The following is a 25,245-nucleotide window of genomic DNA, read 5'->3' as shown; positions in this document are numbered from 1 at the left end:
GCCGGTTCTCTGCACTTCCAAGTATCCAGCCGCGCGATTACCGCTATTTACGCGCCCGTTTCCTTGTCTTTCGGCCGTTGGACGAGGCTGAAAGTCGCTCGTAGCGACTTTTTAGGCCAGTGGCGGACGATGATCCTTCGCTACGAGGATGATTTTCTTCCGTGAGACGAGACCGAGAACGATCGTGCCCGGGTGTAAATTGAGTTATTAAAGTAGGTGTCCGTTTTTCCCTCGTTTTTTCTATGATACCTTTTTTTTAACGGTATTAGGAGAAGAATAATTTGCAGTTCTTATAGCAATAACAGTGTCTTCGTTTTGTCATGAGTGGACACTATTTTGGAAATGAACAAGTAGATTGATGGTTTTAATTTACTGTGTATGTACATGGATATGTATAATTGTCAGTGATTGAAGATAACTGTTTCAAATTATTAGATATGTGTTTAGATATCCAGGTATCCAAATAAGTTCTACTTTGATAAATTAATGTATATATGTTGAACAAAAATATTAATATTAATTATAATATATCTAATATATTTATATTTAATAAAAGAATTAATATTAAATTAATAAGTTAATAGAAAATTTAAATTTCTATAATATATTTGTTCAAAATATATACTTGTTCAAGTTCATTAACTTTAAAATTTTAAATATTTATTAATAAGATTTTCAAATTAAATTATCTCAAATTTTTCTGGAGTGAAATAGGTATTAGTAGTTCCAAGTGTCACTTAAAGATTGAGAACGCAAGATCTCCTATCCAAGATTATAAAAGAGGCAAAACATTATATTGCAGATTATTTACAATCTTTGATGAATAAAGCAAATTCGATTTCGCATAAAAATTCGCACTTCAATTATAATCAAAATCAAGCATCCTGTCGCTAATGTAAAAATTCATGATATATCTATCGTATACCGTGTAATATTATAACTGTACTGCAGATATTTGTGCACATTTCACGGAACAAACTATCCAAACGACAGTACGCGTTGTAATTTTTAAAACGATTTTAAATTCCGTATCTGTGTAATCATATTCGCGAAAATTTCATATTCGTAAAAATTCTCACTATTTTAATCAAAATCATTGCCGCTAATGCAAAATGCATCGTCTTCGCCATCGCCGTTACACGTGGGATCACGATTGCATCGGTGGCTTCTCTTGCGACCCGGGCATCGGTAATGTAACGACTGTCATTAAGCGACGTTCGCTTAATTCAATTATTATCATACCGCGTTTTTCTCCTCTCTCTCTCTCTCTCTCTCTCTCCTCGCTCCTTTTTTCATCCCGTGGCCTGCCGCAATCGTGATTAGAGTCGCGGCCTGACTAATGCGCCACGAGAATTATTCTATTAGAGCGGAGGCGCATTAGGAGGGACGCCGGAGGACTTTTCTAGGCTCACCGGCGACTAATAGGATGCCCATTAGCCACGGCCGGCCGTAAACAAGCCCACGAGGAGGCAAGGAGACGATAATGTTCGCGAGGGTGTTGCGCGGTACCAAGGTTAATTCGCGTTTCGCCCGACTTGCAAAGTGTGACCAAACGTTTATTAGTCCTTTCGTTGATTAGATTAGGCTAGGTTAGGTTAGGCTGGCGTGCAGGGCGCGCCCTTGTCATGGGTTGGGTTGACAATTCACGGTGTCATCATCGTGGTACCATTCGACGAACCTTTTTTGCCTTTGTTTTACTGTCATTCTTTATTTCCGTGATGGATTTCCGTGAATTTTAGAATTTTTTTTTTCTGAAGTTGTATAATGATTAATGTACGTATCGTAAATTGAAGATTTTATTGTTGATTATGGAAAATTTTATAGGTCGTGTATAATTTTCCCTCGTCTTTATTAAAATTTCAATATTGGATATACTTTATATCTATACATTTTGTAAGTTATTTTCTCTTTCACAAGAAACGAGAATCAACTATAATATAATTTTATTTAAAAAAAATTTCATGTTGTAACACTTAATTAATCTTATACGATATTTTATAATATGAATCGATAGTGAAGAACGAGTATTAATAAGTCATAAAATTTTACCCTTTCCTAATTCGATTTCTATCATTAATAATTTCTATCGTTTAATTAAAATTTAAAAAAACGAAAATGGTGTATACATGTTCCGTTCACGTATTCACTCGAAACCGATACATTGAAAGTGATAGCCAATTTCGTTACACCCACAAGTCAATGCAAAGAATCTTTATTGGTATTTGCTAACTCGGCGTAATTAATGTTGGCGCTCGATTCGATTCCAAGCACAGCTACGAACCGCCAATTATTAAATAACTATAATGAACGACCGTATAAATTGTACTCGTTAAGAACGAGCGAGCGAGCAGGGAAAAGAGTGCGCGTGCAACAATAATCCGCTCTAACTAATCCGCTTCGATCGACTTTGACATTAGCGCGCTATAACGAGTGCCTGTAGGCTAATGGTAACCTTTGCTCTATACCGGTGTCGCGTTTTTCAGGAAATGTCGTTCCGTTGACACGGATACCTGGATATTTTTACGGAACCCTTTCCCTCGAGAAGAAAACGCCATTCGAGCTTTTACACGGTGATTAGTATTGATAGAGGATTGAAAGTGACAGCGATGAGTAGACAATTTATAACACGAACAATTGTTGCCTTATACATCTCAATGAAAAACGTATTAAAATTAGGCAAACTTTGAATCGCTATAATTCCGAAGATAATGACTTTTAATCAACGAATCAAAGATCATCGGAAACGCGGTACCTTCCCCTTTAAAACGCTTTTTGATTTATCCCGATACGACTTCCGGTTCGTGAAATACAATCATTTAAAGAAAAGAGTGATTTTTAATCATACGTTTTAAATATAACTAAACTCTATTAAAATTATAAAAACTTTGAACCGCTATAACTCCGAAGATAATAACTTTTAAACAACGAGTAAAAAACCGTTAGAAGCGCTGAATCTTCCTCTTTAAAATGCTTTTTTATTTATCACGATACGATTTCTGGTTCCCGAGATATCGTCGTGTAAAGGAAAGGGTAATTTTTAATCGTTTACTATTTCCATCCTTATCGCTTACTCGGACCTCTCGCTCGCACCTGTCTCACTGACCTATCCCAAATTACAGACAAGCGGCAGACGCGATTCCTGGAAAAACGTCGTGGCCAAATTCTTAGAAGGACATAGTAAACAATTCCAGGAAAAAATGTAGGTCGCGGTCCTATTCATAATCCTTTATGCGTTACGTATACTTTGAATCCTTATATCTCGGTTACCGATTGAGATATCGGGATAAAACAAAAAGGAATTTTAACGGTATGGTTTTCTCTGTTTCCTGCATAGGTTTAAATGACAAAATTTTTAGTTTCTTCTTTTTATTTTTAATATGAAATTTCGAAATTTTATTTGTGATCTTTTTTTGTGAATGCAATGATTTATTCTAGCGCTATGAAAATATATAATTTAACATATGTTTTACATATGTTTACATAGTGATGAATAAAAAATTGGAATACCATTTATGAAATTATCGTGTAGGAGATCTGACGATGAAATCTGCGAATTTTTTGTAATAAAATTATGGATATATTTTAAAGGTGAGCAACATTCGAGGATAAAGTAGATAATAATTTCATTACAAAAAATTTGCAAAATTCACCATTGTAATATAATATCATAAATTTGAACCGTCTCGTATATTGGAATCTTGTAAGAATTAATCGTTATCGTTAAATTTCATCACAGGCATAAATTATTTTTAACTGATTAATCAAGATCATTGAAGTCTTTTGTAAGAAAAAAAAAACTCTATTGCTGATATCACAAACATTCGAAGTCAATATCAATATTATAATTCACTCGTAACGTTTAATTAAAATTAAAATGAACAAAGATCACTGCATCGATGACTGCGTTGATCCATTCAGGAAAATCATTGCAGCTAATGCGTTTATTAATTATAACTACTATATTCGTCGTGATTCTATCTCGTCGATAATAATAATATAAATCCTTCCTGGCTAAAATATAGTTTCCAATCTCGTTTAAATTTACGCAACTGTTTAAATGTCAAAATCTATACGGTAAATTATCTCATATAATCATTTTCAATTCCACTATCCCTTCATTTCATTTATACGTATTTAAACTATCTTTTTTTTCATATTATAATCATGAGATAGAAATATAGAAATATATATATATAATCAATAAAATGATGGAAGAATAGAGCTCGTAGAATTCTCTATTTATCATGGACTTCTTCGTTAATTATTGTTAAAATATCTTTTTTTTTTTTTTTTTTAGTAAAATAAAATACACCATGATGATGAAATTTTTCTCCTTTTATGACGAGTAATTTCAATTATTTAATGATATATACTAAATTTATGGTGCACTATGATTTAACGTACAAGAACTTCCTATGATTAAGATGTCTCATTGATCGATAAAGATCTTAAAATTCTTAATTAAATTATAGACTTATTTAAATTAACATAATAATTACGATAACGATAAATAATGAAATTTAACGATTTCTTCTCGATAAGGTTTCGATAATCAATTTTATTATTCCCTTAGGCTTTTCCTCCAATTTTCCTTTTTACATATTTTCCTTTCTCCATTCAATACTATCTTGTTTCTCTTTGTTGTGTTATTATTATCATTCCTTGTATCTCGTACCCAGAGTATGATGCTACGATCATGATACTTTGAAATTATCGCTTATTAAAATTTTAATCTTGTTAATAAAATTTAAATAACACTAAATGTTTCCTTGTTATTCCTATTAATGTACATTTATTATAAAATTATGTTAAGGCTGTTTGTAATTACAAGCCTAATTATTTCCCAGTACAAATTTTAATAATTTTGCAATTTCGAATAAAATATATCTGCCCAATCTTTATTTGAAAAAGAAATAATGCGTTATCAAGGATATTATATCAAAGAGAAATATTAAATCATTGCACGCTTTTTTATAAAATAAATTTTTACAAATAAAATCGATATCTCTTTTAAATTTCTGATTAAGTTTACGCATACTCAAAACGAGCCCGCTTCGTGTTATACATTTTTGTTTCTCTTCCGTGTCGTATGCTTCTTTTGCTTTTCTCGAAAACTAAATTTTACTCAAGGATAACTACTTGGATGAGGAGCAATAAAGGCCAATGGGAGGCCGCGAGGCATAATAAAAATGCTAATTCACAGCTTAACGCGCGTCATGTTTGTTTAACGAGAACGTTAAAAGTTTCAGGTTGCGCGAACGAACAAAATGGCCGAGGAAACGTGTCACGGAAATGGCGGCTGGCCAAGAAGATCGACGCGGCGCCATCGACGAGAGCATTATCGTCGATCGATTGGCATCGAAACTGACGTGAATCGATAATACGTGTTATCAGGCAATTTGTATTCGATTCATAATAATCATTGCGAGTTGAATTTATGATACGATTTACTGTCATCTATAGGGTGACATAAAAAAAAAATGTGTTTCTTAAATAACTCGTTGAATATTCCATTCGCGTTTGATTAAGCAAAAAAAAAAAAAAAAAAGAGAAAGAAAATTGTTGATTTATCGTATATTATTTTTATAGTTGATCGAAAAAATAATAGAAGATCAAGGCGTGGAATTTTCAAAATTACTTTTCTTTCGTTATAGAGATTTTTCTAAAATTATTCTTGAAATAAAACTAGAGAGAATAGTTCGAATAACGAAATTGAAACTTGATACTTGCGAACATAACTCTTTTTTTCTTCCATCATTTAGACAAGTAAATTGAAAGAATATTTATTAACGAACGAAAGTTCACGTTCATATTCTCCACATCTAGCGCATTCCTCGTATCCTCGTGCATCTTTCAATCAACCAACGATTAAAACTAACTAATTATATCAATTGATCGCTCGAGAAAAAGAAATCTGTTTCAACGATCGAAATTATCCACAGGTCGATTGTACTTACATGAGTGTCGTTTCCATGGATTGCATCGCGCCGCCTAGTGATGCAACCTAAAATGATCGATTGTCCAGGAAGATCGAGGGCTTGACATTTCGCATCGCGAGATCCGGTCTCATGGACCACCCGGTAGACGACCCGGGGCGTTCGTGCCTAATATCGCCGAGCTTCTTGGCCGATACACACGTGTGTGCACGCGTGATTCTGCACGTGGAGCAACGTACGTGGACAATTAGCGGGCGTACGAACACGGGGAGGAAACGAATTGGTTACACGGTTGTCTGGGTGGGAATAATGGAGTCTTAAGCTTTGCTTGGAAGACGATCGAGATAACTAATTGGATTACCCGCGCTCTCCCCTTCTCCCCCGATCTTAATATTGAAATTGTCCCGGCTGTATGAAATCGCCTCTTGTTGAAAAATTAAAATATGAATTTTTTTTCAATATCTTTGTTCAATATATAATTCTTCAAAATTCATAATAATTTCAATATTTATTGAATATTTTTAGACAGTCTCGTTTACAAACCTGTGGCTTCTCGCATGAGAATATCTCGTGCAACTTTTTTCCAAGTTTCAAAAAATTGGCAGGAGAGACCTTTGAAAATTTTTTAATTAAGGTCACTACCAAACAAACTTTGCAAAAGTTCCTTTCGAAACATGTAATTTTTCTTTTTTTCCAAATTTCAACGATTTTTATCCATCGTTCTTTCTTTCTTTTCAAAACAAAAATATAATTTAATCTTTCTGTCTACTTCGACGCGAACAAAATAAAACGCGATTTCTTTCTTCAAGCTTCGTTCGATTTTTCTTTCCTTTCTTCTTCTTCTTTTTTTTTCTTCTTCTTCCTTTTCTCTTTTTCCTTTCAAAACAAAGTCGTAACCTCGATTTTAAGGGCTCATCGTCGCGTTAATAAAACGAGGCACGAGAAGGCTTTAGGGTGACGCGAGAGAGGAGAGCCTATGAATCAGTCCCCTGACCGCATAGCCGCAGCGTTTCACGTGCGCGCGTGGTCAGGCAAGGCAGCAACTCCACACGTTCGGTTTCCTCCTCTGCACGAGTCGTCGCATGCATGAAATCAGGGTGCGGCCACGTGTTGCCCCCCCACACCCCGTCGTCCCTGTCCTTTCTATTTCGCGTTTCTTCGCGTCTTTCCCTCCGCCTCCGCCCGCTCGACATTTTTCTCCACGCTTCCACCGCCCCCGTGTGTCCATTTGGCAAATTGATCTCGTAATTTAACCCGCATCACGACTTCTGGCCAACGCGATGATTTAAATGCCCGTTTAGATGGATACTTGGATGAAAAATAGAACGAAAAGATTAAAAATTAATTGGTTATTCGTTTCGATTAATATCGAAACGAATTTGTCGACGATTTATCCGATCCTCCGTGTTTCTTTAATGTGTTTCACAGTATATAATGATTTATAGTAATACAGAATTTACATAACAAACAATATATTCTTAATAATAAGGAATAATAATTGTTAAAAAAAATTCCTCGAAAAAAAATTAGAAAGCGAGTATACAGTGCCAAAAAATTGTCGTCGATATTGAATATCAATATGGAATTGCAAGTTGAAAAGTCGATAGGCGATAAATTATGGACACCACTCGTGACAAACGCTTATTCTTTATCTTCAGTTATAACAGATATATATATATAACAACATCTTACTTCTTCGCGTAATAATTATAATTGATACGAAGAAATCGATCGTGTTACCGATGATGCGACGAAGTAATTATCCCTTTGACGGAAAAAAATTTTGCACGAAAAATGATTGAAAAATTCAACCGACTTTCTGAAGGTATCATTAATCACGCTTATCGATCTTCCTCCCTTATGGATCGTCCGTTGCCGGAACATGCGTGCATGCTCAACACGTGTCGGAGAAGGAAAGATGAAAATCGAGAGGAGGAGAGGGGAGGGAGAAAGAGGAAAGGAAAGATTGATAAAGAGGTGAACGATTTCGTAATTAACCGGCTGGCCACGGTGATTCGATTCGAAAGATGGCACGCGTGAATCGTTAACCCGATCGACGGCGTAATTAAGTGACGATTAACGAATTATCGGGAACCACAACCCCCGTTCCTTCGCCGCCGCGGCCACGAAGATTAATGGCAACGAGTGCGCGGCGGGCAAAAGTTCGTTTAATTCGAAACGTGCACACGCGGTGCGTGCGAAGCGTGCGCGCGCATCGGGCCCACGGTCTTCTCGGGGCCCGCCGAGTCACGTGCGTCGATTTGATATCTGTGTTTGCCAGATCTTGATTATATCACGCACCATTGAAAAAAACGTTTATTTTCGTACGTGGAAATTAAACGTGGCGATGCAATGTGGATGTCGCTTATTTTTTTTTTTTTTTTTTGCTCGACGGTGAAGAATTTTTAACGATTAGATGGATCGTAATTTTAATGAAAATTAAATGATAAAAGAATTTTTATCTTCGGTTAATTGTATTTAATTTTTGGATATGCGGATATGAAGAATTTTTATTTTTATTTTGCAGGATTGCAGGTGTTACAAGAATTTGATGAATTTTTGATAAATTGTTATTTTTGGATTTTTCATTTTGATTGTAACGAATTAGCTTCGAATTATCGTAATTTTTGTGAAATTCAGAAAGCAGTTATGCGTGACAAGTCGGATTTTATGTGAAAAAGAATATTTTAAGTTTTATAATAATGATAGCTTCGATAAATACGATCAAATTTTAGGATAAGAAGCTGGAATAATTTTGCTGGTAAGTAATTTGAAAGATAGCCGCGATTAAAGTGATGAAGCACCAACATCGAAAAGATTTACGACACTGATCTTACATTAACTCACCGCGCAAACACATTTATTTCCAAATTAGCGACGTATCATATCCGAAACGAAGTGTATACTTTCTCCAAACGTCCGCGTTGTTTCTTCAAAACAAATCGTTATGTTAATCACTTCTCTGTTATATTTAGATCCAATTTGAATAACCGAACTTTCTATTCTCCGATTCCCTGAATAACCAATGCTATTAATATTCTTGCTTAAAATATGTAATTAAAAAAATTTATGCGAAGATAATAAATTGAAATTTCGATTTGTAAATACGATTTACTGTAAATACATTCGAGAATACTTTCAATTAATAATAGTAATAATTTGTTAAATATTATTTGTGAATATTAGTTTAATTTCGACTTTTATATTTTGTGTTTAAAATAAATGAAAAATCTAAATATTGAAAGCATTAATATATGTTAATAGAATCAATGTATAAAATTGTATATAAAGCAATGTATAAAAGAACGGTGTATATAGATATCAAAGAATAAAAAATTTTTTAGTGGGAACGATTGTCTAAAAGGAAATGTCTAAAAGTAAAATTGAATTTTTATATCACAAGTTTTTTATATAAAAAAAAAAACTATTTATCATAACAACTTTTTATAAAAGAATATTTGATTCGATATCCTTTTTTTAATCGATAATATATTTTAAGCGATTTTTTTTTTAAATATCAAAAATTATTTTTTGTCAATTTCGTAATTTTTTTTCCAGTTTTTATCAACCAATTTTACGATTCATTTCAATCCACGTGAATTTATATAAAAAAAAAAAAAAAAAAGAAAAAGAAAAAAAAATTCTTTATTTCAACTCGATGAAATAAATTTATATTATATTATAACGAAACATTCTTGCAGAATGAATTTTTCTCTACTTTATCGTAAATTATACGGAATGTCCGAATATTTTTAGAAATAACTGTATTTACACACTGTCTCCACTGAGAAATTTCGAAACAAGTATTCATCCTCTTCAACATAGTTCAGATTATTTATCACGCATACAATGTATTAGAATGTACATTTCTATAATGTTCCCGTCAAATTTTTCTAATTAGCAAACGTCTCGAAAATATATTTCTCGTGGAAGGAGGCTTGGCGAGAAATAAATAGGCCGCCATTCACAAAAGTCACGAAATTTTACGTTATGTCATCGAAGAAACCAGTTCGTTCCATGCATATGTATGCTCGATAGAGGCGCCCACATGCTTTCCCTGTGATCTCGTGTTGTTGGTACTCGTGCGTGCAAATCGGTTTCGCTTGAAATTTATTACGAATCGAACGATTAGGATTTTTGCGTCCAAGGAGATTTTTTGATATTTTTTTTAATGAAGATGTTTCGTTGCAATACTCATTAAAAAAAAAATGAGTAAAATTTCGAAAATATTGGATTAAGTGGATCGAAAGTGATCTACGACACGTAAATATCCGAGAAATCGTATTTCGATTGAATAATCGTTAAAAGTATGAAGCTATCGAATTTTTTTGATTCTATTTTCAACATTTGAAAACGTATAAAGATAAGAAAGGGTTTCTAAGAAATTGGAGTATTCATATTCATTATTTTGTATTTTCGTTCTTTCTCATTGAGAATTGGTAGACACCAATTTCTTAATTGCTTCACGTAATATTTTACTGCGTCGTTTTGCTGTCTTTAAGCTGAATAACCGAAGAGCAATTAAATTGCACGAGAGGCAATTACTCATGGTACCTGGCTGCGTTGAAATTTAATATTTTGTTATTCAACCTGAATGCTATTATTAAATTATTGTTGGCAGCTATCAGTTGTTTATCACGTTGTAAAGCACAGTGTGTAGCAATCTTGTTCCATCTTCAATTTTATGGAGGATTTTTCTCAAGAGAATGCTTGCACGTTTTCAAGAAATTAGAAATCGTGAGGCAATCCGTTGTAAAATGATATTTTGAAATATTAATTGATGGTAATAAAGTGTTTTCACGATGAAATTATTCCAAAAGTTGTTTTCATAGAGAATTAGAGAATCTTTGTAATGAAAAATGTTTAAACATTTTAATAATATCTTAAAAATTTTAATTTTGATTATTTCATTTGTCGAAATTATCTCGATATCAATATTTTATTGATTACAACGGATTTTAATCATTGATGCTATTCTTTAATATTTAATATCATAATATATTTTATACATTACACTCGTTTTAATATTAAATTATATCAATTGTAATGTTACGTATTCCACTCGTTGAAACTATTATAATACCGATAATTTATTAATTTTAATATCGTATATTCCATTTGATATATTATTATATGGCTCGAATATTCTGATTAATTTTGATAATATCTATTTATTCATTTATCGAACAATATAATTTGTTCAATATAATATTATTTCACTTATTGAAATTATTTTATCATATTAAGAATATTTCTTTTTTTAAAGAAATATCTTGAAGAATTAAATGTTCTTGATGAAATGGAATATTCTATACGTATAAAATATTGCCAAGTATCCATTTTATTAATACCAGTATATATAAAGCACGGACCCAGTGCTTTTTCAACGTATATGATTACGCATACGTTGTTTCACAATATTGCAATGCCTAACCTTTTATCTCGGTAAATAAATTACAGATTTGTGGTCATTTGCACATTCTTGCCTGGATTTCAAGTATCATTATTATTATTTGGTCTGTAGAAATAAGAGTTCTTTAACCCGGCATAATGACTGAAATATTTAATAAATAAGGACTGGAAGAATTCTGCGTAGTTTACCCACGATATGTAAATAGATATGTGTAATTGCGCGTATAAGATAGAATGGAAGCTTAGTATCTTAAAAGAGACACTTCATCAAATAGATTTCCAAAAAGAATTCTTAGAAAAGAAATAAAATTCTTAGAATCGAAATATAATACATTTTATTGCAATTCTTCTGATAAAAATTATGAAGTAATTTTAAAATATTATTCTAACACCTTCTTTTTCTTTGAAGAAATGTAACCATCCATCATTTTCTATTCTAATATATATACATATATATGAACAATCCTATATCGATTGAAATTTAAAATAAATCACAATATCGAGATTTCCATTGAAAAATTTTCCACAAAATCACCTTGATCCACGTTCAATTCAATTACCGGAGAAAAATGATCGCAAAATATTTTTCATAGGATCGACATTAGTAAGCGACGATCGAGCACCGGGCAAGGTGATGATTCATGGAAACGCAGCGAATAAATTAATGAGCCATCGAGATGCGATCGTTAGTAAAATACGCGTTTTCCGTAGTCGCGATGAATGTGAACAGTCTCGAAGCTCATTCGTGAATTAATCTCGCAGGCTATAAATGTTTGTACTGTAGACTGAGAAATATAAGCGTAAGTTAAGCGATATTTATTAGACGCTTTATCATGGAGATAGCTTTCTTTTTCTAATCGAAATTACGTGTGGAATACGAAAGAGTGTGGATACAAAATGTGCTCGAAACAATTATAGATATCGATGTGATTCCTTTGTTTTAAATCAAACAATAAAAGCAGAAATCGATTATTTAAAATTCAAATATTTTTAGGGATAAATTTCGGGAAAGATATCGAACGCTTTTTTTAAACTTAATTAATATTAAAATTTATTATATAGGATAGGTTGTAATTAAAAAGAATATAGAGAAAAAAAGTTTGTATCATTGGAGAAATATTTGATAAATTCCATTTTCCATGATCTCTTTTATTTATTAAAGTACTAATTATGCAGAATAGAAAAATGGTAATAATCTAAATTGTAAAAATTGATAATTATTATATCTCGTTCTCATTTAAGAAATTTTATATCTACGTAATTTTAAATTTTTAAATATCGTCTACTTTAAAAGGAAAATCTTATTAATATCTGCAGTAGTTTTAAGGAAAAATATATAAGTCAGCCTCGATTAACGAACAAGGGGTAAAATTTGAAAGAAAAATAAACGATTGCGATTTACATATAGGATTAATAATTTTCAATCGATGAAATTAATTTCAATGGCACGAATATCACGAGGGTTCGAGAAACATTATCATTCCCCGGAACATTTTATTCCTCAGACTCGTTTTACGATCGGCATATTACTCTTGTAATTAATTCCACGAGTTTTTTAATTAATAACCGTGTAAAAATCGTGATATCAATTTCTAATTTAATTATAGATACATCGACTATAAAATCGAATAACAGGATAGCCGGAATGTTAATGTTAACGAATTTCAATAATGAAAATTACAGGCGTATTACACCGGAAAGATTGAATTCAATAAACCAAAGAATTCTTGGAATAATTATTGTTTGATCAAATTTTTCTTTATGCAATGAAATTCTCTTTTATCCAAACAAGCTTATTCTTAATTTATGAAAATTTTTATCCTTATGTCCATACTTAAAATTTTAACATCATTCAACTATTGATTACAATAACTCTTCATTAATGAAGTTGTAATTTTAAAATCTAACGCAATAGTAGATCTAAATTGTATTGGTGAGTCGATACAAAATTCCAAGTTCAATCTTGAATTAAAAAGAATTTTAATTCAACGTTTCTTCTTGACAAAATGTAAATATCCTATTACTCGAATTATTAATCCTTTATTCTAACATTTATTCTTCCATTTTTTTTTCCACAATTTCAAAAGCAATCTACCTCAAACATTCTAATCTCGAACCTACCTTTTTTTCTCAAAAAAAAAAAAGTCTAATCGCATTAATTTTACATAAATATTACAAACAAGATAATCAAAATACATTCGTACAAGAGTGCGGAACGGATAACTTATCTCGAAGAAAAGAAAAGAAGAAGAAAAAGAAGAAGAAGAAGAAGAAAGAAAGGAAACGCACAGTTGAAAAAAAACATTGTAAAAAAAGAACCGTGGGTCTTGATATTTAAAAGCGGTCTCGATTTCACCGCGAGAGAGCCACGTGGGCGATTGATCGATCCTCGGATCGAGGGGATCTATTCGTTACGTGGCCTGGCACGCGAAAGGCCACCGTCGTATAAATTGTTAATTATACGGAACCGTGCGGCTTGTAAAGATCGCGTGGGAGCATTTCGTGGCTGGACCGGTTTTCGGCCCGAATGGTAATTAATTTTCACACCCCGTTTCTAATTGAAAAGGATCGTGGCGGCCGCCTAGGAGAGACGGTGCGTTTGTTTGCTCGCCACCGTAACACCCAGTGGCCGTTAATTGAAAAACGGGTGATCGCGTTTTAAAAAAATCCTCCCAGCAAAAAACGTTCGCCCTCCCCCTCCTTGCCCCTTTCCCCCTCCCTCTCGTTTTGGCATTATCGGCCTCGCCTTTTGTTGATTTATCGCTTTAACGGCCAATCCTGAACGACTTAACGACCTAACCGCTTGTTAATAAACCGTTCGATTTGTGGGCCTTTGTTAACAGCCGTAAATTTTCCAATGGGATCGTATTAAGAACACTCGAAGGGTTAATTGTCGGTATAAATGGCGCTGTTGGGGTGTTTAAGGGTTACTTATTAGTAGCGAGATTATTAGTAGCGGGGTTTGAACGATTGTTTGAGCTGATTATTTATATACGTCGAAAATTTAATCGTTTCGACTACTGTTTACTGTTACAATTATTGATTCCAGGTATACATAATGTGCGTCTTACGTAGATTAATTTCTGTTTTCGTACGATTTTTAGGAAGATATAAGCGTAACAATTCTACTTTTGATTTAATTTAATTTAATTGAATTTTCAGCTATCATCAATCTATGATACCATCTATGAAGATAAACGATAATATTTCTTTCAATTTAAATATCTCTATATTAATGGATAAGAGGATAAATGTTTTTCAATGTCGGTAATAAAAGAATAGTATGGAAAACAAGCATTTGAAGAATCGATCTTACGCCATACGCCATAGCCGCCAACCCTTCCACGAGGGGTCCATTACGTAAAAGTCCATACTTCTCTCCCCTCCCCCCTCTTTTTTCCTCTCGTATCCCCGAGATATTCTTGCAAAGGTACACGAGGGGGCCATCAATATTATCGAAAGAGCCGTGTGGGTATCATTAATCGGTTGGAGGGAAGAAAAATAAGAAGAGAGATGGCGGTAGAAAGGGGAGGTAGAGGCGTCTTCCTCCCCTCCTCTTCCTCCTCCTCCTCCTCCTCCTCCTTCTCCCCCCGATTACGCGGCCATTCGAAATTTTCGAGGCTCTTCCGACAAGCGGCGGGAATCACCTTGAAAATTGATGTTGACCGGCCACGCGATCTCCCCGGGCCACTCGAGAGCTTCTGCTCTCGATATTTCTCGCCATCCCCCTTTTCCGACACTCGAACGCCGCGTGAACGTATTTATTATACGGCCGCCCGTGACCCCCGCACCATACTTTATCGGTTACGGCCTCGTAAATAGGATGTTTTGTCGAGATTCATCTCCCTTTATCCTCGTTACTCCTCGCGATGACTTAATACCTCCTCCTCCTCCTCTTCCTCCTCTTCCTCCTCCCCCTCTTTCGGACGATTGATTAAGCGTGTCGTCGAGGATGATGATCGTTGAGATCGTTGAAATTTCAACGCCTCCTCTTTTTCGAAATTAATTTTATACAATATTGTATTCTTTTTTTTTAATCAATGCTCCAAGGATAGGAGATCTGTGTTCGTGGAGCGATGACAAATGTTTTCTTTTTTAATATTTTTTTCTTGTGAAAATGATTTAAAATAAATTTTAAATCAACTCTGAAGCCGTTCCATTTTTGGATAGCTGTGTCGTGGTTCGATCTTAATGATTCATGATATTATTTATAATTTATAGTATGCAAATTATTTTTTAGAAAGATACGTTTAAAATTAATGTCGGTTTTTTGGTTTAATCGATCTTTCTTAAACAAAAATTAATTTACAAAGTTAAATTGTTTCGAGTCAATGATGTTTCATTTACATAAAATATTACGTTTGTTCACGTGTCAATTGAATTTACGCACTGTTTATATGCAAAAACAGTGAGAACAGTGTCTATCTACGAATATCAATATTTTGGTTTATGATTTTGAATCATTCTCGTGATGGATATATATATAATGTATACGTGTAATGTTACGTTAATTCTCGTTGTATTTTCCGTATAGAAGTAAGCAAGTAAGTAAGTTATGCTCTAGTTATTTTAGAGCTACTGTGTCAAATTGGATTACTTGTGTCGTCCGTGGGGAATAAATAGAGTTCCTTACTGTTCAAACGTAAAACTGTTAGAGGCTTTAACGTGTAAGCCGTATTGCTAGGAATTTGATTGGCTAGAGGCGTACTGGACATGCAAAGAGACACAGCGATACTTATCCCTTATAGAAAGCTCTCTATTGTGACTTCACATATTGTCGAACGTTCTAAATTGAACAAAAATATGTGTTTTCCATACACCCAATATTCAAAATACTTTTTCTTCCATGATTTTCCAATTTTTCGAGTCTTATTTGCTTTAAATTTATTTACATTCCTTTTTTCGTCCACAGATTTTTTCAGAGATTCCTCACAATTTCAGAGATTCTTCACAACTTTGTCTTTTATAAATTTTTACAAATAAAATTACCATTAAAAATTCACAAGTATTAAACTGATCGCGATGATTAACGATCACATTGCGCAACGCCAGGTTACGTTAATTCAAACTTTGAATCTCAAAGTACGTACTTACGTACATCCTTCTAGAGAGAAGAGTTTAGCCATAGTTTCATCATCGACCCATGCAACTCGCATTCCTGTTCATTATCTAATTTGCTAATCTCTTGCAGACTCACGTGCCCCGAGCCCTATTTCGTCAGCGAGGGTCTCTACACCGCTCTCGAGGAATTGGAGAACACACGTGAGATCTTTCTACACGTGATGACCATTGGCAGTTTCATCGAGGATCCAGCGAAGGTAGGCGCACCGTTATGCATAAAATTCTCGTTCCCTTCGATCGGCCGAAAATCGCGAACAACGACGAATCCGTTCCATTATTTATATTATTTTCATCCACGAATGATATCAAAATCCTTAGGAATGATAAATCGATAAATTATGGTCAATCATAAAATTTTTTATTCCTATTATCTTATAATGAAATTCACTTAAATTCTGATTTTCGTATTCACATACAAAAGCGTAACAATTTATACGTACAACGATTTCTTTTTTTGGTAGAAAATCCCTTGAAATCAATCCTTAAATATTTTTTATTAAAACCTGACCATTGTATAATTGAAAATTATATTTTTGAAGACGCAACTTCGAACTCTATGACTGACTATAGAATACTTTATCACGAATTTTCTTTCTGTATTAAAGCAATTATCCCAATATTTTATTTTAGATTAATCGACGTTATTCTATCTTTAGCAATCTTTATCCCCGTATGGTAGACAAAGCAATCGAAGAACCTGAGATAGAAAGAATGAAAAAAAAAAAAAAAATAAAAAAATAAAAAACTTCTCGAGCGTGCAGGTTCTCGCGTTCCTTTGAAAAATGAAAGAGGAGAGCCTTCCCCTCCTCCCCTTCCCCCTCGTGTCCGATTCTCTTTCCGGAGGTCGGTGGCGCGCGGCGCAATAAGAAACAGATACTCGAATAAATAAAAACACGGCTAATTGCAAGCCGTGCGGCGGATGCCGGTTCATCCGTCGACCCTTCGTTATCTGACGTGAGCACCGATTAAAATTACCACCGTGCAGAGAACCGTACGTCGGTCTCGCGCCCTATCTCCGCTCTCTCCTCCGGGTCGCTAATTAAATGCAACGGCTAATTAGATAACTGATAAAAGGTTATGGCGATCCGCGAGAGCCGCACGATGTACTTTTGGCCCCACTTACGTTCTCTCTAGCGAGAATCCCGACCCTCTTTTTCCTCGGTGTTTTTTTTTTTTTTTTTTTTTTTTTTTATTTTTACTTTTTTCACTGTACAGGGTGTTAATATATTCGTGGAACACGAGTCGATTCTGAAATAAAATGTTGTTTGTTTCACGTAATTTTTGTTTTATCTTTGTCACTTTGCTTGTCGCTTCATTTTTTTCTTCTTTTTTTTTTTCTTCTTTTTTTTTTTTTCATTCCTCAAATGAAACGTTTGTCTCTTTTTGTCTTCGGAATCGAAGATTCTTCGAAAGTGTTTTTCATATCAACACGTGTTAATTTCTCGTGTTTCATTTTAGATTATTTTATATTTTGGATAATTGTTTTTTCTTTCTCGTTTTTTTTTTCATTTTATATTATCTTGTGTTTTTATTTCTTTCTATCTCTTGTACTTGATCAAAGTTATTTATTTCTTATCTTCGCTAGTCTTTGTTCTGCCGTTTCTTACTCCTCTTTTTCTCACTTTTTCCACTTCTTTTTCTTTTTCTTTTTTCTTCTTCTTATCGTTTTGAGCTCTCGTGCTTCCTCCATCGTGCTTCATTCTTGTAGTTTCTTTCCCGTGAATTTAAGTTTTTTGCTTTTGTTTCGTTCCTTTCCCTCTACATCGTTCGTTTCTTGCCACGCTTTCGCTTCCTTCTTTCTTTCCCATGTATCTTCGTATCTCTTTCGATCCTTTCTTTTTTTTTTTCAGATTCTCTCAGGACTTCTTTCCATGTTTTTGCCCCTTTTATCTGGAATTCCTGGCACTTCTCCGCTTCTTCGTTTCTCTCTCCCTCTCTCCTCTCTCTCTCTCTCTCTTTCCCGTTTATTTCGCGGTCTCGTATCTTTGGCTTTAATATTTCTTCACTCGCTACTTTGTATTCGCGAAGGATCGTTTTATATCTTTAATTGACCACTTCTCTTCTCCTTCGCTTTTTTTTTTTTAACCTTCTTCTTTTTAAACCGTCTTCTTGGAAACAGGTATGAAATCTATCCAATTACTTCTGCCTCTTTCTCTCTCTTTGATTCCGTTACTTTTGCTATTTCTTTGCTTCTGTATTCTTTTATTGTCTTCCCACTTTTATATGATTGACATTTTTTTTGGTAAAATTCTTTTTTACATTTTCTTCATTCTTCCAATGATATGTCATCTTTCGTTTATTATTTCTTTTCCCCATTTCATTCTTTAATTCTTCACTTTTCCAATTCTCCATTATTTTTTTTTTTTCTTCTTCTTTTTCACTACTATCATCCACCACTTGTTCTAACCATCAATTGACCACTTCTCTTCTCCTTCGCTTTTTTTTTTTAACCTTCTTCTTTTTAAACCGTCTTCTTGGAAACAGGTATGAAATCTATCCAATTACTTCTGCCTCTCTCTCTCTCTTTGATTCCGTTACTTTTGCTATTTCTTTGCTTCTGTATTCTTTTATTGTCTTCCCACTTTTATATGATTGACATTTTTTTTGGTAAAATTCTTTTTTTACATTTTCTTCATTCTTCCAATGATATGTCATCTTTCGTTTATTATTTCTTTTCCCCGTTTCATTCTTTAATTCTTCACTTTTCCAATTCTCCATTATTTTTTTTTTTTCTTCTTCTTCTTCACCACTATCATCCACCACTTGTTCTAACCATCTTTCCACTGTTATCCCCACTGTCATATTTCACACTTATTCACTCCTCCTCCGCCTTCTTCTTTCTCCTCCCCATTCCACCCCTCCCCTTTCTTTCACTTCTTTCCTTGAACGAGCTACTCGCATTCATTCCGCTTCGAAATACGAAACTCGTCTCGAATTCCAGCGTCGATGAGGTATCCGCGACCTTGAGGCTTTAGAGGCTTCGCTTTGGATAGCTGCGTAGGAAGGACAGCTTAAGTGGAAATCTAATTAATGCGTTTTTACCTGGAACGAAGTACTACATGGGGCAACGTTCCGGGAACTCGGCCGGTCTTTGCGCTCTAGGTGGCAGAACGTAGTCACGTTATCGTTAATCTCGCGCCATATAACAAGGGCTGACGGGGCAACGATCCTTACCTCGCGATGGCTCCCTGGCAAACATTCGATGACACGTGTTCCTGCCCAGTAATCGTGTTATTCTCGAGATCGATCGCTGGCAATTTGTGCCCGGCCGATCGATAAGAGTATCGTTTCTTGGATTGTTCGAAGTCGAAAACCATTTCTTTTTTCTTCTTTTTTTTTTTTCTTTTTTCGTTATGTGGATTACCAACGTATGAAATTGGAGATCATCGTGATCTCGAAAGTTGCTTGAATTTTGCTGATTATCGTAATTTTATTGTTGTTTGTTGCAAGTTTTTATCATAGACTTTTATTTGCAATTTTGTATTTGGATTTTTCAATTTTTTGATTCACACACAGATACAAAGGTCTTCTGAATTATAAGTTAAAAGACGAGAAGTTAATTTTGGAAGTAATTTTTTTAAAAGTGACTTGTGTTAGCAGTCAATAGAGTCGAGTAAATTTTTAAATAAATGAGAAATAAATGTTTTCGATTCAAAATGATTTATTAAAAGCATGCTGGTATTTTTAAGTTGTTTGGGTACATCTTGAGATACGAAATATTTTGTATACTGACTGTAACGATCCATCTTTCATTATCCATTATTCACTTGGTCTGAATAAATGATAAAGAATAAATTGTTGGTAATAAATCATAAATAATTTTGATACGTATAATGTTATCTCGGTCACTTTAACAGAAAGATTTCTGATTTATCGATGCGAATTCAAATCATTTACGAGTATGATGAAATGAATGTGTTTATATCTTTATTGATATAGCAAGATCGAACTTTCATTGTGTAAAGGTTTCACTGTTTGAATGTTATCTTAATATTTTAATATTCAAATGTTTTGTTATTATTGGATATTGGATATAATATTTTGATTCAATTGAAAAATTTAAAAATTAAATATTATAACAGGATAAATCACAAATTCCTCCTTGCGAATAACTTAACAATAATGTATTGTATCCATTAGTTATTCTCGATCTTTCTATAAATAAAAATTTGAAAATATCATCATTCATTATAAATACATTTAAATTTAAAATATAATGAACCAAACTTTAATTCTTAAAAAACTTGTTGCGCGCAAAAGATTATCTTTCTATATAATTGAAAAAAAAAAACTCGTTAATTTCAGAGAAAGCGCCTCTTTTTCTTTTTTTTTTTTTAATCTTTTCTATTTCTTATCTATTTAAAATTGAAACAAATGCATTAAAAATAAATTTTTGAACGAATTTTTTAATAAAACGATAAATTACAAATTACAAATTACAATTACAAATTATTCACGTACTGTTATTCATTATATTCAGTTGAGAATCTCTGCTTTTAACCTTTTTACAAACGCACAAGATGAATCGAATTTTTATCAGGCCATGTACATTATAAAGCTTGATACGTAATTGGCATTTATGTGGTCTGTAAATAACACCGGGTTGCACTTCCAATGATTGCGGGAACGGGCTTAAAGATCAGGAATCATCGTTTATGAAGCAATAACGTATCTTTAGAGAAAGAGAAAGAGGAACAGAGTTTCAATAAAATATTGTCTTCAATTTCGTATGAATCGATCTGTCAATCAATATTCGTATTAAAAACTGAAGGCATCCTTTCATGAGTAACGACACAACTGTACCATAAAAACTATCATGCATCGAGAGCGATTACCATTTTGCATTTCGAAATGAATTGACCGAAATAATTTCCTTCGAGACGTGGTGCACGATTGAGTATAAATCTTCAGATCAAAAAGTAATGGTTCAAAACAGTTTAAATTATTATTTTTTTTTTTTTTTTTTTTTTACAGTAAACGATTAATGGTTTTGAATTAAATTGAAATTTCTGCATTGTCAGTAACACTTTTTAATGTACAATATTTCAAAGATTTATTTTACCAGATCCAAATGGGATCGTTAATATGCTGTCTGGATTTTTTAAATGCACACAAAATGTTTAAATTCTTAATAGAATTGTCTACAATTTTTCGATTCTCGTAGAAAATCTATTCAATTATTTTTGTCTACGCTGCAACTTTTTCGATATTTAAAATATTCTCTCTGTCTTCTCCTTCAATGCTATTCATTTTTGTGATAATGAGAAAATTGTGAGCAACAAAACTAACAGAGAGAGATTTGAAACTTCAGTCTAGAACAAAACTATGAAAGCAAATTTAGAGCAGTTGGACTTGAGACTTTAAGCTAGTGGTGTTTAACAGTTGCTCATTAGCAATGAGAAATTAGCAGAATTGGAGCTTGAGGCTTTGCCTACTGAAAACTAAATTATACAGAGAGAAAATAGTAAAGTCGAGGCTTTAAACCAGCTATGCCACTTAACAATTGTTCACACAAAGCTGAGGATCATCATCCACTGATGAAATTGACTATGAGATGGGGACACTTGACATTTCTATGGACCAAGTACAAAGCGTCGATCATAGTGTTTTCAAACCCCCGTGAAAAAAAGAAAAATAATATTCGTTCGTTGCGACGAGCTTTTCCATGAAAAGTACTCCTTTCTCTGTTTGCCAGTGTCGCGATTAACGAGTCGAGAAACTGGTTCGCATCCCTCGCTTCGTACGCCTCATTACCTGGCCCAGGGCTTCTATTATTTTATTTATGCGTCTATAGCCAACGATAGTTATTATAATTGCTTGTCGCTTCCAAGTGATTTATGAATGCGCCGCCTCTTTAACCGCTAATTCTGCTCGTAATGGCTACCGACTAGCACAGGGTTACACTCGAAAACTCTCGATTCGCCACCCCGTAAGTGATCATTATAGATTATATTGGAAAAAATTGGAAATTCGAAACCCATTCATCACCTATTCCTCCCCTCCCCCCTGTATTCGTTATTATTAATATAAATCATAGTACATCCAATTTAAGAATCTTCTTTAAGTTACTTCATTTTTTTTTTATTGAAATTTTCACAAGCGAAAATTTTAAATATCAAATTAATCTTGATTTATTAGGTTAACATATATCATTCAACGAAGCGAATATAGCAATTTCTCTAATTAAATGAATAAACGTAAGATATGGATAGAATCTTATAACTAAAGATATTAAACTTTGGTGTACTTAAAACAGAAAGAAATAATATAATCATAATCAATTATCTTTTATATATATATTTTTTATAAATAAAAGATTTTCGTCCCAGCTTTATAAAAAATAAAAGAAACGAAAAAATTCGTTAAATATTAGATTAATCGATAAAAATTTATTTTTGTCATAAAATATAAAAAGACGTAAAACCTACATATGACATATTCCATATATATTCATTATGTATATAATGATCTAGAAATCAATCCTATCCCAATCACAAGAGACCAACAAAAACTTTCTAAACCGCCCATGAAACAAAACTGAAAAATTAAAAAAAAAAAAAAAAAGAAAAGAAAAGAATCGTTGGGAAAACTGATTAAGGGCAAGAGTTTCAGGACGCGATCGAGATTCGTCAACGGTAATGAAGACATTCGTACGCTGGCACAGCCTCGGTAAAACACGATCCTCACCTCGCATTGGAACGAGCTACCACGCGTCAAACTGGTGTATATAAACCCGCGAAAGGTTAACCGGGTAAACACGCGTCAAGTCTGTATCAAAGCGCGACGGCCTTCTTAACAAGCGGCCACTACCGATCCTCGTCTAAATCCCCCGGCTAATGTTATAATTACCACCACCGATGCGATAATTCATCCCGACTTCGTGCCCGAGATCGCAACTTCGTGACGCGAACTTCGTGTGTGAAATAATGGGGGAACCGGTTTTCTCTTCGTGCTTCAACCGCGAAACGCTTGTTCTTGACGATGATGACGTTGAAACGGACCACTGGATCGCACGTTTGATTCGTAGGTATAGGGATGAGGTTTCAAGCAATTCCTTCTTCTCCCCCTCTCCTCCCCCCAATCGAGTTTATTCAGAGAGGGATGTATATGGAGGGATGAGAGCGATATTTTGGAATTGAAATTACGAAGAAGGTAAATTAAAAATTTTTGTACAAATTTTGTAAAATGTTACTTACAGAGAGAGAGGAATGTTTTCGTTCGCCGATTCCGATTTAAAAATTGTGATTTTGAGATTTGTTTGATGGGAAATCGAATAACAGTTATTTTTTTTTTTGTTAATAAAATTTTGGAACTACGTTATATCGATCTAAAAGTTAGAATTAACTTCGTGTTCAAATTTTTTCGATACTAAAAATATCCTAGGAAATTCAAAGATTTTGATTTTAAAGGAAAGCAGAAGATCAACAACTAATTATTATTCTAAGATAAAATTTTGAATTTTTAAAGAACGAATGATTCTTAAATTAATCTCGTATTAAAATTTTTTGCATCAAACATTGTTAGATCCATAATCCTTATCCCAAGGTTTATTTTTGTTTTCTCGATAATCAGAATCATGGCGTACGCCATCACATGCCACGATTCTTTGTCATCGATAATCGATATTGAGAAGCATCATCGATGAGTGAATCATGCCAGGTGTTTGTAATACTCGACCGATTCGAAACACGCCTCGATCCGATCCAGAGAACCGGATAGAGTAAGAAAAGATATTGGATAGACCGTAGGTGTAAAAGCGTTTGGAACAAAAGGAGGGACGTCCGTGAAATTACACGCTTGCACCCGTGTTAATTGAATTTTATACTTCGAACGGCCTACGTCGATGATCCTCAACTGTGTTATGCTTCGAGATGGTTCAACGTGTGTTTCGAAGGGATTATTTACGAGCCCTTGGTGACCCAAGTGGCTACGAGACGTAAATCTTCGTAAACGATCGAATGGAATTCACGAGTAGAGATTTTCCAATCATAGCGAGATGATTTCTTAAATTTTTAAGATTTCGGTTAATTTTTTCCCTAATTTTGAAATGTTGAGTTGTTGAGTTTTTGGATAAATGCGAATAATTTAATGATTTTGGTAATTTTGCCATAATTTTATTTAAGAAGTTTTTTTTTTTTAATTAATTAATTAAAAACTGGAATGTATTGCAAAGAAGATGGCAAGAATTCTAATGATTTTATTTGCTCATCAAGATCTATATGCTCGTAAATTCGTAAATGCAATTCATAAATGCAAATAAATTCTTTGAAAAATCATTAAATTTTTAGAATTATCAATTTTTGTATAATAAATTGTATAACAAACAATACATATATATAATTCTATGATAAATGTTATAAGAAAATATAACTAACAATAAAAATAGATTTTATACATACCTGTATGAGGATAAGAATCATGATTAAAGTAAATAGAAAGTATCAAGTTGATTTAAAAATATTTGTTGTTATGCTTGATGAAATGGAGGATGTTATGGTTGGTGTTACATGATACACTGAATATTACGAGTTTATTCTTATTGAGACTAGAATACGCGGAAATTATTACTGATTTTATCGTATTGCAGGTTTGTAATCTTCCAGGAATTCGCATGTATAATGATTTTTACAGTTTTAAAGTTATTTCGTCGATACTTATATTCCGTACAAAAGAATTTAAATCGAAAAAGAATATTTAAAATTGAAAAACGAAATTATATATATTTTAATATTTATAATTTTTATTAACGATTAAAACTAAAAATAATAAGTATAAG

At 33.4% G+C, this 25,245-nt stretch overlaps 1 protein-coding gene across 1 annotated transcript in view; it reads left to right on the top strand.

The window, feature by feature from the left end:
* The window catches only part of LOC122716671 (UPF0489 protein C5orf22 homolog), an 813,536-nt gene that overhangs the window by 447,667 nt on the left and 340,624 nt on the right, over positions 1-25,245 (top strand). The window contains exon 4 of the mRNA XM_043939973.1: positions 16,540-16,666. Within this exon, the coding sequence (XP_043795908.1) occupies positions 16,540-16,666 (127 nt within the window). The remainder of the gene's footprint in view (positions 1-16,539; positions 16,667-25,245) is intronic.

The sequence above is a fragment of the Apis laboriosa genome, unplaced genomic scaffold (genome assembly GCF_014066325.1).
Source record: "Apis laboriosa isolate Shangri-la unplaced genomic scaffold, ASM1406632v1 scaffold47_cov149, whole genome shotgun sequence".
NCBI lineage: Eukaryota > Metazoa > Arthropoda > Insecta > Hymenoptera > Apidae > Apis > Apis laboriosa.
This window is presented reverse-complemented; position numbering and strand designations above follow the sequence as displayed.